Below are 18205 nucleotides of genomic sequence, written 5' to 3' on the forward strand. Positions count from 1 at the left end.
TAAAAACATCGGCTAAGTAATCAAAAAAATGTTTGAATTATAAAATTAGCACTTATTGGCAACATTAAATTGTTCATCCTCACACACGTATAATCACAGGCAGAGCTATTTATTGCAAGTCGTTAAAATAATAAACATTCAGATTTAATTTTAAACTGGTTCTATGTGGCACTCCGATATTTAAACGCGTTTTTTTAAAAATCCACAGTCAAGAGGACAACATGGAGAGTTCTTGCTTAGTGTTTTTCTTAATAGTTTGATGCCCTGCCAGCCTTTCGCATGCACGTAGCAGACAAAATGGCTACCAAGCGTCTCAGATCTGTAGCACTCGATGAGCATGTGAAAGAAAATGTGACCGAGAACCAGATGAAAATAATAAAACTGTACAGAGTTCAGTTGATCAATGCATGCAACCTGCTGAGTAGAAGAGAAAAAAGCCTCTAACTCGTAGACCAAAAAATATTTCAGTCAGAAATATCGGTTCAAAAACGCAGCATGGCGTCCGCGTGCTCTTTATACCAATGCATTGCAATCCAGTGCAATCTAGACTTGCTGATTCACCATTAGTCTCATGTTTGTATTTTTTAATCCTATCTTTGATTGTACACGTCACAAATGCAGCATTAGAGCCTCAGCAGCCATCTTGCCAAAACAGAGCTGAGACGAGGAGGGAGGAACTGCCTGTCTGACTGAGTCATATGACTGCACAGTCTGCAGACAACTGCAGCGACTGGAAAAAAGTGTCTAGACAAGTCTAAGCTCACCTCAGATGAAGTAGGCTAGCAGCATCTCACACAGATTAGTTGCGATTTTTCCACAAATCAATGAATTCTGTTTGTCTGTCTATCTAATTAAATGATTTAAAGTTTTTTTTTTTTTAAATGTACATATTTATGGTAAATAATGAAGACCATCAAGCGCATCGTTTAAACTTGGTGAGGTTACATGCCTTCTAGGCTTTCCAGGTTTCAGCAAACTCACAACTTTATAATTTAAATTTTTTTTTAACTTAATGCTCCAAATATTAGTTTTGGTTGTCATTGTGGACTTTGAGTGTTTAATCTTATCTAACTTAGTCCTACATAAAATCCATGTTTTAAAGATTATTGTACTTTGACGCTAAAATGACGGTAAAATCTCGGGATGAATGAGAGAACTTATAGGGAAGTTTTTGGGAGATAAACAATAAATATAGTAAGGAAGACTAAAAGTTCCGATACATATTTTGGTGCAATAACCAAAAGATGTTATTGCACCATATTTTGGTGCAATAACAAATGCACCAAAATATGGTGCATTTATTATTTAAGTGTTAAAGGCCTTGTGTAGCTTAGGCCAAATTTCTAAGCAACAATGTATTAGAGCTGCTCAACATATTGAATTGCAATTATTACTGCATTATCACATGTCTGAAACATCATAACAATTAATTCACATTCCCCATGCTAGTGATAAATTTGACCAGTTGGATTCAGTTTCATTAGCAATGATACCTTTCAAGGGCAGTAATGTGGAATTTAATAACTTAGATCCAATTAAACAATAACACATAATTTAATTCTTTCATAATATCTATCTATCTATGGGAGAAAAATATCTATCCCTAAGTGCCAAAACATTTATGTGCCAAAACAAACCTTTATGTGCTTTTATAGGCTGCCTCGTGCATGATGCACTCATCTTGAACTCCATGGGTGAGGAACAACTCCCTGCAGAGCATAAAACAGACACAATAAAGGGAAGCATTGCATAGAGTTCATAATTCATCATGATGTAACAATTTAGGTGCATGTTGCGTAGGATAAATAGAATACAGCTTTTTCGGGGGGGAAAAGACAAAATCCCCAGTGCTTGGTGCTGTGGCTGAAAGGGTTAAAGTAAACGCACTGAAGCCAGGTTGTGCCCCTCAGGTGACTGCTGAGTAAACACAGAGCTCGAGAGCGCGTGGAGTTAATCAAAAAGCCTCGCGTCAGCAAAGGTGCGTCACCTGCGCATCTTCCTGAAGTAGTGTGTGAATGAGGTCAAGTCCCCACAACAACACCTCTATTGTCTGGCATGAGTTGCACAAAATAATACGAACGCGAGTGCGGTGCGAATGATTTTTTTTAACAGCACAAATGAATGGGACTATCTCTTCTCCCACTCTGTTGCGTATGTAAGCAGAGGAAGATGTTGGAGAAAAAGCGCTAAAAAAAATACGAAAAGCACTGCTGTAATGCTGCAGCACCCGCTCTGTTAGGCTGCTTGCACTCCAGGGTTTGCCTTAACCTACCTGGGCACAAGGAGCTGTCTGCCTGCTGATGGACTGCAGAAGAGAGGGGGGGAAAAAAACTTTGGGTTTTTTGTTTTCTAAAGAAGAAAAATAAACATTTCGTCAATGCGTGGCGACTCAAGGCGAAGCGACGTCTGAGGAGGAGCGCAAAGATCCAAATTTCCCAGCAGGCGGCTTCCTTGTAGATGCACAGAGACCCGTAAAACTCCATTTCCAAATTTATCAATTTGAGACAGACTCCAGACAGTCTCCTAACGGTTGCGTGCCTGGTCCCCTCTCACGCGCGTGCACGCGAATGGCGCGGGAAACGGCGGCGATGACAGATCTTCCCCGAAAGGACACCCCGCGCGGCCAATAGCGATAAGGGTTATGAGATGGGGAGCCAATCAGAATTGGATATCAGCGTGACGTCCCGCCCTTCATCCTCCTCCTCGCCCGTCTGTTGACAGTGAGTGCGCTGAATAAAACAACAGTCTGAGTCAAGCAGTTCATTGCACATAGATCTGGGTCACTGACTGCAGCTTATTCACTCTGGGAAAAGGGGAGTGGGTGCATGACTGAATGTGTTACAGAGAAATGATATCATGTTTAATTAACAAAGCCATCTTTATAGAATTAATTTCATTACGCTAGAAAGACAGACAAAGCGCCTTACGAAAGTTTTCACAACCCTTGAATTTTTAAACGCGAATTGGCATTTACACGATAGACCAACACCAATATGACATAGTAAAAAGGACAAGAACAGTTTCTCCATTTAAAAAAAAAAAAGAAATATTTAAATCTTTTCTGCAAAACACAGTATTTTGCTTGTAGTTCAATCAAGAATTTAAGGTAGGCTATTGTCTCATCAAGCCAGAGCACTTTCTTCAATATGTTTGGTGTGTCTTGGCTTGTGGCAAACACTGACTCTTATGGCATTCTACAGTGGTTTTCTTCTCAGCACTCTTCCATAAAAGCCAGATTTATGGAGAGCCTAAATCATAATTGTTGTTTTGACAGGTTGTCCCCTCTAAATTGTGGATCTCTGTTACCAAAGTCCTTGTTGTGGTATGTTTAAAGTTTGTACTTTTTCCATTTTTATGATGAGTGATGCTCATCCCACTTTTTTGCATTTCCATTTGCAAAAGACAACTGAAAACTTTGAATCATTTACCTTCCAACTCACAAGTATGAACTACTTTATGTGGGTCCATCACAAAAAAGTAACTAGTAACAAATTAGTTTGATGTCTGTGATCCTAATGTGGCAACAACACATTTCAAGAACTGTGCAGAGTTTGTCTGAGGCTAAATTAGGAGTAAATTCTGCAGATTAGAATGAGCGGAAATGTAATGGTTGTACAGGGTTGAAACATATATTTTGGGCACATCAAAGGCCTTCTAAATTCCTTCTGATGTGCATCTCTCTCTGTTCATCTAAGTAAACTGGTCCTGCCTCTCACCGAATATCCATGTTTTTCAGAAACCACAGATTCGTTCTTTGTTTCTGTCTTGGTTTGGTTTTGTGCCCTTGTCCAGGAGATGTTCAAAGTTTGGGATATAGTTTTACAACCCAATCCTAGTCAACTTCTCCACAACCTTTTCTCTGATATGCATGCTGTTTTTCTGTTGCTTTTGTTCTTTTTTTGTCTTCCTGATGTTGTTTGATCTCTAATGTTCTCGAACAAAGTTCTGAGACATTCTCAGGACAGATGGTTTATACTTTTAACTGAGTGACTCTGAAGGCAGTAGTGTGCACATCACATCTTTCAGATTTTTATTTATAAACATTTCCTTCCATAACACAGATAAGATGAGATGAGATAAGATAAGATAAGATAAGATAAGATAAGATAAGATAAGATAAGATAAGATAAGATAAGATAAGATAAGATAAGATAAGATAAGATAAGATAAGATAAGATAAGATAAGATAAGATAAGATATATTGATAGATAGGTTTAGCAATACTTTCTGCAAAGTTCACAGAGTTCAAATTTTCCATTTATGCTAGTGGGGTAACCTTTAACTTCTACCCATTTAGATAAGCAGCTCCCCAAACGGTTTCATTCACAAAATTAATCTCTTGCAGGAACATTCCAGTCCCATTCCTCAGCGCTAGTACCACTTTTTCTCAGGACAGCTGCTGATCCTCAAGAATTGACATCAAAAACTTTTGTGTCGCACAAAGCAACTTCCAAGTCGGCATATAAATTCTGTCAAAGTCTACACAAGGCGTACAGACAAGTTTGTTGTAAAGAAGCCTCTGTCCTTCGGATGGGAAATAGCAAGTCTTGTCTCCTTCAGCTTTGTGCCCTTTAATTTGCATTGTTATGGAAAACCACTGGATTTGGACAGAGCACGAAATCATTGAGGTTACCATAATAGAGAGTGACAGCTCCTCCTTTTCAAATCTAGTTGGAAGTAAAATCAAAATTCCTGGGAAAGAAAATCCAGGGGGCATAGAAATATCTTTTACAGCTCTGAAAACAGATGTTTTAGGATGTGCAATATGAATTGCACCTGCAAAATTTAAAGTATTAGCTAGTGGAGTACATTTCTTATGCCACAAAAATGAAACAACTCCTGACCTTTGTTGCCTTTGTTATTGTTTTTGTCCGCAATATCTATCTGTGTGGAATAACTGTATCTTAATGTTTGAAAGAAAAGAAAATGTGTTCAGTTCAACCAGTCTATTAATATTCAGACTGATTTTTTTTGGGGTTTTTTTCAGGGAAGTCCCTTAATACCTTCTCAAATTAAAAGTCTTGTGGGTGATCCTCTCCATTGCCCTGCCTTTTTAGATATTGGTCTTGTGGCGCAACAAAATAGCCTCTTCCTCGCTGCAGGACCCTATAATGAGCCGATACAATAAGGCTTCAGTTCAAGTTCACTGCTCACCTCTCTTTGGTCTCTCTCAGGGCCTTTGTTGACGTTTGTCAGCCCAGAGGAATTTGGGGGTTAGAATTTGGCTGCAAAAGCCAATGGCAGACTCAGACCACAATTTTGACTCCCAGAATGGCACACAAAAGGGGGAAACGTTTGCTGATTGAAAAACGGTTTCAAGCTGTCAGACAAGAAAAGACATGGGGGTAAAAAAGTTGGCTTATTTAATTAGCATAATGTGACTGAAAACTAAGAAAATATCATTTTACACTTGCAGCTAATTTTCAGAGAGTATTATAGACCCATTTCAAATCATTTTCCACAAAATGCATAAAAAACATGTTGTTTTGTTAACGTGTGACAGGAAAGCTTTTCCAATTTTAAGCCAGTTAGGCGTACCAAAATCATTTTTACTTTTTGACTACCAGAATGATTTTTTTTTTCACTTTCTTCCACTTCAAGTTTACCCAAATTTCTTGGTAAAACTGCATCTAAAACAGCAAAACCTGGAAGAAATATGTTGGGTTTTGAGTTACTCATCCTAGCAGTTTGCTGGAATTTTAGCCAATTTCTCATTTGTTCCCACATTTTCACCAGGACTGAGATCTGGGCTTTTTGGTGTCTCCTCCCAAATATTGATATTGTGGTTCAGAAGACTCTTAGCAACGAATTTATCTTTGGGTCGCTGCCATTGTGGAAGGGCCATTTGACCCAAAGTTTTACATTCCTGGCTTATGCCTTTACATTTATTTCCACAAAATGTTATTTTGTAATCATCCTTTCTATTTTGTGAAGTGCATTAGTTCCTTCTGCACCCGAACACTCCCACAAGACATTTACTTCAGAACTTCACAGTTCTGAAGTAAATGTCCATGATGGGGCCAACAGTATAATGAGCACAGAAGTCAAGTCTTTAATGACTAGAAGCTGTGACAACAGGTTTTACATTTCACTTTTTACATCTTTTACAGGTGATTTGAATGATTACTAATTGCATAGGCTTATGCGATTAAATCCAACTGGTTAGATTTAGTCACTCTGACATGGGATAAAATAATAATAATAATTTGCTGTGGAGAAAACTGAGTATTTGACTTCTAATGGAAGTACATATATTTTTTCCAGTTGATAAAGTCAAGAGTTTGACTCTTTTTACAGAACAAATGTGTTGGTTATTAAGGAGTCAGTTGAAACACTATTAATATTCGATTAACACCATTTTAGGGTCTCTGAAAACATCACTTCACTGGATAGATCCAACAGGGATCTATCTGTAGAAATAAGTTTTCCTAATTATCTTGTATATATTAGTGTATCTAAATCTAACAAAACCATTCTGAGTTATTTTACTGACTAAAACATGAGATATTTGTCTCGGTACACAACACAGCTGAATGCCAGAGAAACTTTCAATCTCTGATGCATTTGCTTTGGTATTATGTTTCTTTGGCGATATTTTTTTTTATCAGTGCAGCTTGTTTCAGTTGAAACATGGTACATAACGATACTGAGTAGACTGTAGCACTAACATTGCTTCTGTGAAAATATGAAAAAGGCATTGGATAGATTATGTTTTTTTATACAGCATATCAGAAGTTTAGTGTCCTTAAACTAAATTTACCTGGAATTACTGAAAAACAATTATAATCTCCTTAATTTAGCAGAGCAAACCTACAGACCTGATACTTTATGGACTTGCAGACAGTACAGTCTTTTTCCAATTAAGGGATATCATATATAAAAGATGTTTACAGACCTTTAGTCATTACTGTGCAATCCGATATTTAGTCACTAAATGCTTATAAACTCTGTGTAGAGGCTCGATTATCGCTTCCGGCCCATAATTATCATTCCTGTTGTGCGTGACACACGAGGCATTAGAGAGGTCAAATGGAAAGGCTTTAGGCACTTAGGCTAGGGGTTTCGCTCAACTTCAATTGTGACTGTAGAGTGCTTTTAGGTGTTTTTTGACTTTTTAATCATACAGACCTTTTACAGTGCCTTGCAAAACTATCACATTTTATCTTGTTACAGCCGCAAACGTCAAAGACACATTGGTAATTGTTACAGACCAACCAAACGCAGTTTCACTTCTGAGGTGGGATAATAATAATAATAAGTCGCTTTGAAATGCTAGTCACAAATAAAAAAAAGTCTGTAAAAATGTGGTGTGCATTTGAAAGGTTAAGTTCATTACCAGGAAATGGAAAGAGCTTGGCACCAAGAAAAGTCCACATCTAAACTGACAGGGAGAGTGCAAATCTGGTCTCACTGAGGAGGCAAGACAGTGATTGTTGAAAGAAAGCCTTAAAATGTGTTATTTGCAATTTGCCACAAGCCATGCAAGGTACATCCACAGCAACCGTATGAAATTAGGACTTCTGGAGATGAGACAAAATGTAACATTTCTGTCCGACATGATAAAAGCTAATACTGCTTTCTCTTCACTATTATCCAAATTACCTTATGTTGGTCTATCACACAAAGCCATACAAGAATATGCTGACAATGTGGTTGCAACATGGAAAAGTGTGGTAAAAGCTCAAGGGTATGAATACTTCAAAAGGGCCTATATGGCCATAGGGTGTTCATGTTGTTTGTGTTCACAGCAGTGAGACTGCAAAGCTTAATAAAACCATCATTTTTTCTATGTATTATTCATGTGCATACATCTTATATTTTATAGATAAATAGTATACTATTCTGCAGACAGATCCTGCTCTTCTTTCAGCTTCTCCTAGTGTGTTCTTGTCCCTCAGTATATAGATAGCATCATAAAACATGGAAACCCCAAAAGACACTCCATGTTTACAAAACTCGTACAAATTATTTAGGGAAACTCAGATGTTTCAGTAATAAAGAACGATGGGCACACTGATGCAACTCTTTCAAATTGTGAGCTGGCCGGACCAGACTTTATCTTTCCCCCGGTCCTGTGTGAGGTGTTACATTTCTATCCACAGGAGTTAAGGATGATCTTATTTCTTGGTGTTTTTTGGTTCTTGATAATGTCAGGATTGTAAGCATTTCTCATTTCTGCCAGTGACAGCAATTTCGAAAAGGAGACAAAAACACTCTGTGAAGCACAACAAAACTAGTCTCTCACCATCAAGATACATCTTTTTTCATTATTCTAGGTTGCATTTATTTGCTGGATTAAGTTGCATAGAAAACAAAAAAATATATATTATATATGTGTGAATGGTTGAGTATTATGACCAGCATGATTTATTGGTGTATTTAATGTTAGTTTGAGAACAGCTTATAAAATAATTTATACGAGTAAGAATAAATTAAAAGAATAAAATGTGTTGTTTTTAATAGAATAACCCATTCGATAATAGCACATCATAGAGTTTGTTTGATTTAAATGCTTAATTATAATAAATTTAATAAAGTCAAGCTTTTTCATTAAATTACTGGTTTTCATTGATTCTCTTTGACTTATCTGAAGTTGGGTTGCTGAGGGAACAGGACGAAGAGGGAAACCGAGAATTCCATTTACAGCAATCCCATCCAGTTTATCCTGTTGGATCCCAAGGTGTTTCGATCAGCCGGGGTATAAAGTTCTCCAGGAAGTTCTTGGTCTTCTGAGGGTTCTTCTCCCTATTTTGTAGTCATGAATTTGCAACTGGCCATCTCTCTTAATCTCCTGCAAAAACATTCATAATTTTAACATCTGTATCCATTTTGTCACATTACAACCAAATTATGTATTTTATCAATTTGATTTTTGTCATAGAGCAACATAATGTAAAACCTAATGGTGAAATGAAAGAATGACATTTTTATGGGTATATTCCTGCCAACTTTGCACATCTTGAAACTGAAATAGATGATTCTTCCTTGAAAAACATCTTAAATTCAATCAGATTAGATGGAAAGCATCAGACAAAACGTTTCGAGTCTCTTTATAGATTATTTATTTGGTTTAGTTTCAGTCTCAAACATAGCAGCATACCACCACCATGCGTCACTGTGTGGATGATGTGCTCAGGATGAGGCAGTTTGAGAGGTGTTAACGACTCTACTTAGCATACGAATAGTCTAGCATATGCAAAGGCGCTTCAGCAGATCCATGAGGATTCTCAGTCATTGGATGAAAAACAATGACATTAGAGTTTATCATTGACATGATTGGTTGGTTGATGTGTGCCCATTGGATAGCACTTATGTCTTTATAAATAAACCCCGCCCCAATCTTTAGAATTTTTAATGCTGCATTTTAAAACTATATATTAAAAACAAATGCTGTATTAAAATATATTCATTTGATATTGCTTATACGCAACATGTTCATATATGAGGAACATAAAAGAGACAGAAGTTTTTTTTTCTTTATTTCATTTTTTTTTTTTTTTTTTTTTTTTACTGTTTGCACACAAAATAAGACATAAATTCTTGTCCATTTCTGGACCATCTGGCAGTGTTTTTTGTCCAAACATGAACATTATGCTGCGTTCAGGACAGGCCCAACATCTCTCCTGTAGCGTGAACCTGACGTCTCTTTCTGTCTTGTAGTCCTGATGTCACTGAGCTCCTGGTTGGAGGAACTTGGGGTCCATCCTCACCACAGTCCATCATCTTGACACCGCCTCATAGCTGCCATCCTTCCAGAATGCCACCTTCTCTGCTGCCAGTACTTTCTGCCTTCCTCCATCAGCTGTTAATACAGAACAGACAATCATTATGAGCTACAGGCATTTTTTAGTCATTATGAAACTACAGTGAAATTGTTTGGCAACTTCCAGTTTAGTTTGCTCACTTAAGACATTAAAACAAACAAACAAAAAAACGCATTAATACATTCTTACAAAAAATAAAAACTTTAATAAAAAAGAGAAAACACTTGGAAGCAATTGGAAGAAAAAAAGAATTGAAAGCAGTTGGTAATAAATAGTAAAACATAGTTAAACTCGGAGGCAGATAATTTGCTTTGATGGATTTTAATAAATCACAGTACTTTAATCATTCAAGGAATTCTAACATCTCTAGATTAGTAATAAATCTTACCTGCTTCTTTCTTTAGCTACATCTGGATGACTGGAAGTAGGTCTTGGATGCAGCTGGAAAACATTTTTGTGCATTGTCAATACATAGCATAATTACATTATGTACATAAACAATATTGAAGCATAAAACATCATCAACATTCTAAAATAATACTCACACACAGTTGCATCTCTGTCCTCATCACGGACATTAGAACGTTCCTGAAGAGTCTGATTGACACAAATGTGACTCCCATTCTGTGGAGTCTGTGGAAATAAATGTAAAATTAAAAAAATATTGTAGCAAATATATCGCTTTCTCAAAAATACATAAGTAAATAAGTTAAAATTATTCTCAACCAACCATTATACAGTCGGGAATCAAAGCAGTGATTATACATACCGGCTTCATGACTTCGTCCTCAGATCCGTCCTCCGTCCGCCATTTTGAAGATCTTTAATGCGTTCCACGCTCTGCCTTGCTGTACTGCGTTACAACAAAATAAATAAAATAACGGGAAGATCAATTTTCCTTACAAATATGCGAGTGTTCACTATTCACTAAATGTGAAATCATAACTTACTGAATTTCTCTTCGTCCTGGTGGACGAGTTCCTCAGCACCATGGTGTGAGGTCTGGCTGGTACGGCTTGGCCATTTTTCAGGTCTGAAAAAAATCAAAGAAGATGAGAGTATTTTTAAGAGCTCAGAACATCACATGTAATAGAGATTACAATACAAAATCTCACCCGACACTTCGTTTCGGCATTAAGAAAACGACAGACCGCTTTCTGTAAGAAACAAACAAAGCAACTCGCCTCGCTCCACGTGCTATTTATAAAAGCTTTCTCACCGTGTTTTCCGCCGGAACATTGCTTAATATCAAAACGATACTGAAAAGATAACTCCGTGAAATAGGACTTTTTCCACCATTTCACACAACGCACAGGTATTTTCGTTCATGTTGGGTATAGGCAGTTAGCACTCGTTACCGCCAGTGCAAATCTTCCTCTGGAGTTTAATGGCGGCTGCTTGACCGACTATGAAAGCGCATTACTGCCACCAACTGGACTGGAGTGTTAAATGAAAGTTGACAGAAAAAAAATACATTCTAAAAGTTATTTTTTCAAAAGTTACGTGACAGTATATTTTATTTTTATTATAATTAATTGCTAAAATGTTTTTATTTGTATATATGTTTACTTACTCAATTCTACTTTGAGCTGTCTTCTTTTTAGTATATACAGAATATGATTCATAATCCGTGAGTTATATTTAGTGCTTAACTAACAAAACTTTAAAAAAAGAATACAAATGTTTATACTCTATCAGAAGGTATCACAAACTTTCAACCATTTTGTTCTTCAATTTAAACTTGAGAGTTAAGCAACTGAATACTGAAAAATCTGTAGTTTCTTAAGTCCTGTATTGTGATGTGGAATGACCACTACCACTCCAATATAGCATGACTCTGGGTCTTTAAAGCAATCAGTGAACATTAACATTAGTTTGAATATTATTCACAAAAATACTTTATGTACAATGAACCACTCTGGAACATGGTTTTTATTATTATGTTTGATTAAGTTGTGCAATTCCTCCCAACACAAGATAAAATCTTCAGATAGGAGGAATGTCAAAGTAAGATCACGTTTCACAAAAGTCTATTGTATGTAATCATGCATATTCTTCTTTTATATCATCAATTCAACCAAAACTAAGTTTTTCAGTGCTCCTAACACACATGTAATATTTTAATGGATATGATAGATTGTTTTTAATATTCTTTTTGCAAACACTTCTTTATGGTGAACAGAAGGTAAAAAGAGTTAGCTACAAAATGAATAAGAGTCAAAAGGTGGTACTCAACAGTTGATTTGCATTTGCATGGCACTCAGCAACTTCATTTAAATACAAAAACCTCTGCTAGGCACAAGGGGAGGGGGGTGATAGGGGAACAGGAACACACAGCGTTTTTGATGATTTTTGGTAGTGTTCGACTCTGACAAAAACCTCTTGCTGAAAGCCTTCAATCTCCATGTGCACGGCAGAACAAGGTGTCCATAGCTGTCGAAAATCCCATTTTTCGTCCTGTTTCAAGATTTTAAATTATTTTGAATAATTCTAAATAATTAGGTCATTTGCAGGAGTCTATTCAATTTAATTCAGGTCTGTCGAACCAGGGATTAATTTAAAATCTGCGGGTAAAATGCCTGTGAAGAGTGGCGTTGAAAGCCAAGTTTTGTTTCACCAGTGATTTTCTTCAGCCCACTTTTCTTTAAATGGAATGTGTGTATAGAATGTAAATAGGGTAATGCCAATGGCAATTAGCTGTTCTGGATTTCATTTACAAGTATAAGATTAAAGCTTTTAATCTTATAGTACTTTAATAGAGGTGGCTGAATAAATATGCACACCACACGTTTCAGACTTCTATTGGTAGAAAATGTTGAAAACCTTGTGTCATCTCCCATCAATTCACTGTTTTGACCAATGACATAATATCCCAGCAAGCATTATAAGTCTTGATAAGCTCAAGAAGTATGAATTCTTCTGAAAATATTAATCTAAATAAATAAACAAACACATAAGGTGGCTTGAGCACCCAATGTCTTCATATCATTGCAACGCCTCTGAGTTTCTTGGTCATTCTAAACAGTTCACACATATGGGCTTTAATAGTAGTGAATTAAAAATAAATTGTGCATCCGTCCTAAGGCAGTAGTGCAACGTGTTCTTATTACCGTTAGAAGAGCATCCAGTGGGTCTATGCAGCAAAAAAGATCGAAGGACCTGCTTGTCTCTCCACCCCCAATGCATCATCGCCGCAAACCTCTCTCTGCCATGTTTGTACCGTCGTCGTGGGGAGAGACTGCTACTGTATAGACGCTATTGCATACTACTCAGTTTTTAGCTATCATAATGTTGACGTTCTGAGTATTAAATGCACCCACTGCTTCTGTAAACATTAAGCGTTTGGGTTTTGTACAATGGCAGCCGACGCTCAGGGTGAGTATTCTTTTTTCTTGACCTAAAAATGCTAAGTTAGCTGTAAGCTAACATGGCTAGCTAATGCTCATGGCAGCTTTTAAGGAGGCTGCAGCCAAGGTTGTAGGCCGTGTTGTAGACCTGCGACGGAATGTAAAACATCAAAAATGTTAACAACGACAATAACAATATAGCACAGCTAATTTTGTAAACGTGATAATAATCAATTTAATAAACTACTTCAATCACGTTGCATCTATAAGAACGAAACGATTACACGCAAGCTAGCACGCAAACACGCAAGCTAGCACGCAAGCTAGCTTCTAAATTGGTGCACAAATTTAACCCCAAAGTAAGCTGATGTTTAGTGGTTTTACATTTATATTACTGTTATTTATTTGGTGTTATGTAGTTGGCCTGTTTTCGTTTAATGTGTAGCCCGCTTTTAATATCGTACGACAGCTAGCTTTACTTTCACAATGTTGGTTTACAACCATTGATTTGAAGTGCAATGGGACATATAACATGCTGAGAGCTTTGTAATCAATGTTATATTTTGTATGTAAAGTTGAACTAAAAACATGTGCAAGAGGGTACTACCATCTGTGACACAATATACGGAGTGTTTTTACTCGAGGCTTGATGCGTTTACTTGGTTTTAGATTATTGAGGCCATTAGAGTCCTCAAAGCACTTTAGATTTAAAACCAGTGTAGTTCTTAGCTCACCTAAAATAACATTACTGTGCGCATATAGATGCATTAATAATTGCAGACAGATTATACAGTATTTTTAAATGAATGAATTAGTTAAATTATGTATTAAGCTTGACATTTCAAAACCATAAAGGCAAAAAAAAACTTACTGAGTGGTGAAATTTTACTTTATTACAAGGAATGCACAGTGTTGTTTCCAGTACTATTTACATCTCATTACTGTTTGTGTATGTGATTGAGGGTTGTTTTGGTAAGTACCTCTATTTTAGGGTAATGGTGTAGTACAGCATAAAAGAGTTTTATTTTTTTCTTTTTGGTAAATGCGCAATAATGACAGAGAGAATACGCCTTATTAGTGTCTTCAAAATCAGAGGTTTATATACAGAATGATTAATGTCTATTTAAATGAGAAAAAGCCCAGATGTAGATACCATGGTTTTGAAAAATTCTGCCAGGTTAACTGACACAGGTGAGATAATTGGAGGCCGATCCGTGGATATATTTTAAGTTTTAACACCTGGAACACGCTGTCTTCTTTTTTGAAATTTTAGGAAGGAAACATAAAATATCAGATTTCAGTTTGCGAATGAGCATGGGGACAAACACCTTTATTTTGGAGACATGTCCTGTGGCCTGATTATTCCAAAGTGGAACTGTTCGGTTGTACACTTGTAGGATAAAATCGGATGCTTGTAAGCCTAGGAACACCAATCCATCTGCGAAGTATGGGGTTGCTTCAGGAGGAACTGGTGCACTCTATAAAATAGATTGCATTAGGAAATAATGTCATGTGGAAGTGTTGAAGCAACATGTGAAGACATCAGTCAGGAAGTTAAAACTCTTTTTTCAGATTGATCTTCCAAATTGACGTGTGACTTACGGACAACAAAGTCAATTTGGCATAGCCATCGCAAAGTCCTGATCTCTAGCCTATAGAGAAGTTCAGGGCAGATTTGAAAAGGTGTGTGTAAGTGGTTTCGTCTACAAATGTGACTCAGTTCCAGCAGTTCTGTCAGGAGGAATGGACCACAAGTCCAGCAAACTATTGTGAGAAGTCGGTTCTAATGCAATCCGACCGAATGCTGAGGAAATGTATATAAAAATCTTATCTTGAAGACATTAACAAAAAGGCTTGTCACAATAACAACTTTTGCTTGATGACAAATTGTCTCAGAAGTTATTGTGATAAATAATAATATTGTCATTTTGAGAACATTTTCAAGTAAAATAATGATAATGGCATAATAATGCAAGAACTCATTCCCAAACATCAGTAAATACTAGAGAATAGTCTCAGAATTTTAAAGGATATATTTCTGTGCCGGTCCTGCCTATTTAGTGAATGAATAATGTTTATGCTATTTTATTTTAAATTACGTTTTTCAAATTGTATTATGCTTTTAGAACAAGAACTCAACTCATGTAGGGAAGGAATCTTTTACAGATGCTATTTAAAAAAAAAAAGTATACAGATTCTGAATATATTTATAAACCTGAAAATCTCTGCATGTATTAAGGGTGCACCCAGTTGTTGGTGTTCCCATTCTACATTTTAGTTTTGAGTTTTTAAATAAGGCGAAAGTCTGATGTAACATAGTCTGCATTCTTCTTATTCATTGAGGTTTGCACATTGAAACATTTTGTTTTTATTATTATTTTTAAGTGATCCCAGATGCACAGTATTAATAACATTTTTAAGTTATGCTACTTGCAGTCTTCTGACCTTTTTTTTGTGCTGTTGTTTTCAATTTTTTTTAATTTTTCTGCTACAAATTGAAAAATGTATGCGCTGTAACTTCCACACCTAGAATAAAAAAAAAATGTTGTCAAGTTTTGTTCTTAGTAAATTAATATGTGTTTACTACAGCATTGGTACATCTGTAATGCTCAGATGTACCAATGTTAAGTCAACCTGCATGTGACTGCTTGCCATAGTTGCAGTTTTAAAAACTTCATGGTTGAACCTAAAACGTACTTTCCATCAAGATCAGTGAGCAACTTTTCATGATTCAGACAGACAGAGAATTAAATAAAGTCTTGAACTAACCTAAAAAGTTAAACTTAAAAGTACATTTAGGATACGTGCTGAAGTACTGTGGTGAAACTTGTCCCCATCTCATTAACCTATTTTTTTTAAGTTTCCTCTCTCATTTCTCTTTCCTCTTTCTTCCAAATGTCTTTGGGGCATATATTAAAAGCTGCTTCAAGGGTGCTCATACACAGAAGTGTAAGCTAATTAAAGTTTGGTATTAAGTAGCTAAAAACACATTAGCTAAGAACACTTCTGCACTTGTAAATGTTATTCACAGGGTAGAAATTTCATCACATAGCACAAAAATCCTCCTGGACCAGTTGCTGTGAAGAAAGAATGGCCAATCTTGCTTTGGATTTCTAATAGCTGGCCCTTAACTTTGTAGCTCTTTGTTATGCCTTGTGCCTACAGCGGTTCAGTTTTTATGGCCATGTTCGTAAATGTTAAGTTAACATCAAAAGTTATAGATTGTTTCTTGAAGTTTTCGTTATCAGGATAATATTATCAATGTTGGTGTTGACAAAGTTTGGAGTTGCTGAACTCTACTATTCTTAGATATTGAGTATTAATAGACAATATCTTAAGTTGCAGTGCTTGACAATAATCATGCAACTGCATTTTGTTTTAATTAATTGCTAGTAATCTTATATGTCTACACAAGATTGTTTGCAGATTATGTATTTTATGAGCTGTTGCTGATTTGTTGATTCATTGAAGCTTTCACATAAAATCTTGTCCCTTTTTGTTCCTTGATACTAAAGTAGCTCACTTGAATTATTAAATGAGAAAATACTATTGTTATCCATGAACAATTAAATATTTAAACTGGTATTAAAGATGATATGTTTTACTACAGAACTGCAATTGGTAGTATATTTCTAAGAGAAACTGTTTCTCTGTTGCAGACTTTGACTTTGATGAGTATGACAAACCTGGTGCCGAGCGTTCCCGCAGAAGAAGAGGTGGAGAAGATGCTCTGGAGAGGTAAAACCTCACGTCAAAATGATCTTCCTTTCATACCTGTGACTTTGTTGGGAGCCAAAATGGTCTTAAAATATATGAGACTTTGAATATTACCAATGAAATGTGCTGCAAAATGAGCCTTCAAACATTAAACTTGTTTTGTGTTGCAAGCATACTTGCTGTTAAATGTTATTTACCTACCATTCCTGCTTTATAGCAGTTGATTTTTCTGCAGCAGTGTTTAGTAGAGGGACTCCAGTGATTACGATTCATAGAAGTAAACAATTCCTCTGCTATGGTGATGCATGAGCTTGTTTGCTGCATTTACTAAGGTGTAGCTACATAAAGCATTGATATTATTGTTTAGTCAAACAGAAACTTAAAAGTGTGCTTTTAATCTAAGAAGTTAATGTTCAAAGTATGTTAGAACGCCTCAAAATATACATACCTGTTATATGTATAGTTATGAAACATTAAAGATCTGTACAGATGGTAAATTTGTTCATTTTTTGAGGGGAATCTTTAGCAATATTAAAAAGAAATGTTGCCCAATGCTATTTATAAAAATAAAGGAATTAAGTCATTTGCTAATAGCTCAATAGAGTATAAAATCTCAACTTCCTGTAAGGGTCATGTAAAAGGTCCTGTAAAACATTGTATATTTTTCTGAATAAAATATAATCTTGCAGATTGACAACCAGAGTGACAATGTGGTTTTAGGTACAGTAAAAACTGTCTATTAAAATTTTCACCTTTAAGCTTCAGTTTATCTGAAAATCCGGCTGTCAAGTAATTTTTTTGTATCCTTTCAAATATCTAAAAGTCACTTATCTATATAGTATGAAACAACTTAAAATTCCAACATAGAAATTGTTTAAGGGCAATTGTTTTTACACCGCTATACTCATGTAGTAACATTTGGGGCTACAAGATGACATGAATCTTCAAGATACTAAAGAATGACTAATGCTCTGTATTAAAAAAGACAAGGCAGGCTTAATTCTATCTGCATTATCCATCCATTTACATGTTTATTTGACACTGCTCTAATTTTTTATTGTCCAGTGATTTGGAAGAGGATTTGTTAGAGGAAGACTGGCTGTCTGCTAAAAAGGTAAGCGTAAACAAAAATGTTTAGGAGTCGGTTATTGTTTCCTTTTGCAGCAGCAAAACAATTGAGTTTGAAGCTGATTTTGTGCTTACGACAGGAATATGACGTCCAAAACATTAGGCAATATTACTGTTGAAACCCTTGAGAATAGTTGTGAGGATTGGGCATGTAGCAGGTGGCTCCTCCGCAGGGGGAACTGTTGATGTGAAACAGGAGGAAATGTAGTGGACAAAAAAGGCCAGTGTTGACCTGCCCAGATTGCCTTC

General features: G+C 36.1%; 1 protein-coding gene and 1 long non-coding RNA gene across 6 annotated transcripts in view; one reads left to right on the top strand and one right to left on the bottom strand.

Annotated features, from left to right (window-relative positions):
- Nucleotides 1-12963, bottom strand: part of LOC103456903 (uncharacterized) — a 59893-nt gene extending 46930 nt beyond the window's left edge. For 2 of the 4 annotated variants that reach the window (XR_014085401.1, XR_014085398.1), the window contains exons 1-7: nt 12875-12963; nt 10715-10797; nt 10534-10617; nt 10310-10397; nt 10153-10205; nt 2273-9802; nt 1638-1709 (exon numbers count right to left, since the gene is read on the bottom strand). This is a non-coding gene — a long non-coding RNA (uncharacterized LOC103456903). Of the gene's footprint in view, nt 1-1637; nt 1710-2272; nt 9803-10152; nt 10206-10309; nt 10398-10533; nt 10618-10714; nt 10798-10879; nt 11292-12874 lie in introns of those variants that run through there. The other 2 variants (XR_014085400.1, XR_014085399.1) reach the window with 2 other exon arrangements.
- Nucleotides 12964-12981: 18 nt separating this feature from the next.
- rbm33a (RNA binding motif protein 33a) overlaps nt 12982-18205 on the top strand; it is a 34862-nt gene continuing 29638 nt past the window's right edge. For both annotated transcript variants that reach the window (XM_008396747.3, XM_008396748.3), the window contains exons 1-3: nt 12982-13139; nt 16771-16849; nt 17894-17942. In XM_008396747.3, the coding sequence (XP_008394969.1) occupies nt 13121-13139; nt 16771-16849; nt 17894-17942 (147 nt within the window). In that variant the 5' untranslated portion in view covers nt 12982-13120. The remainder of the gene's footprint in view (nt 13140-16770; nt 16850-17893; nt 17943-18205) is intronic.

The sequence above is a fragment of the Poecilia reticulata genome, chromosome 20 (assembly GCF_904066995.2).
Source record: "Poecilia reticulata chromosome 20, P_reticulata-male-v2, whole genome shotgun sequence".
In the NCBI taxonomy this organism is placed as follows: Eukaryota; Metazoa; Chordata; class Actinopteri; order Cyprinodontiformes; family Poeciliidae; genus Poecilia; species Poecilia reticulata.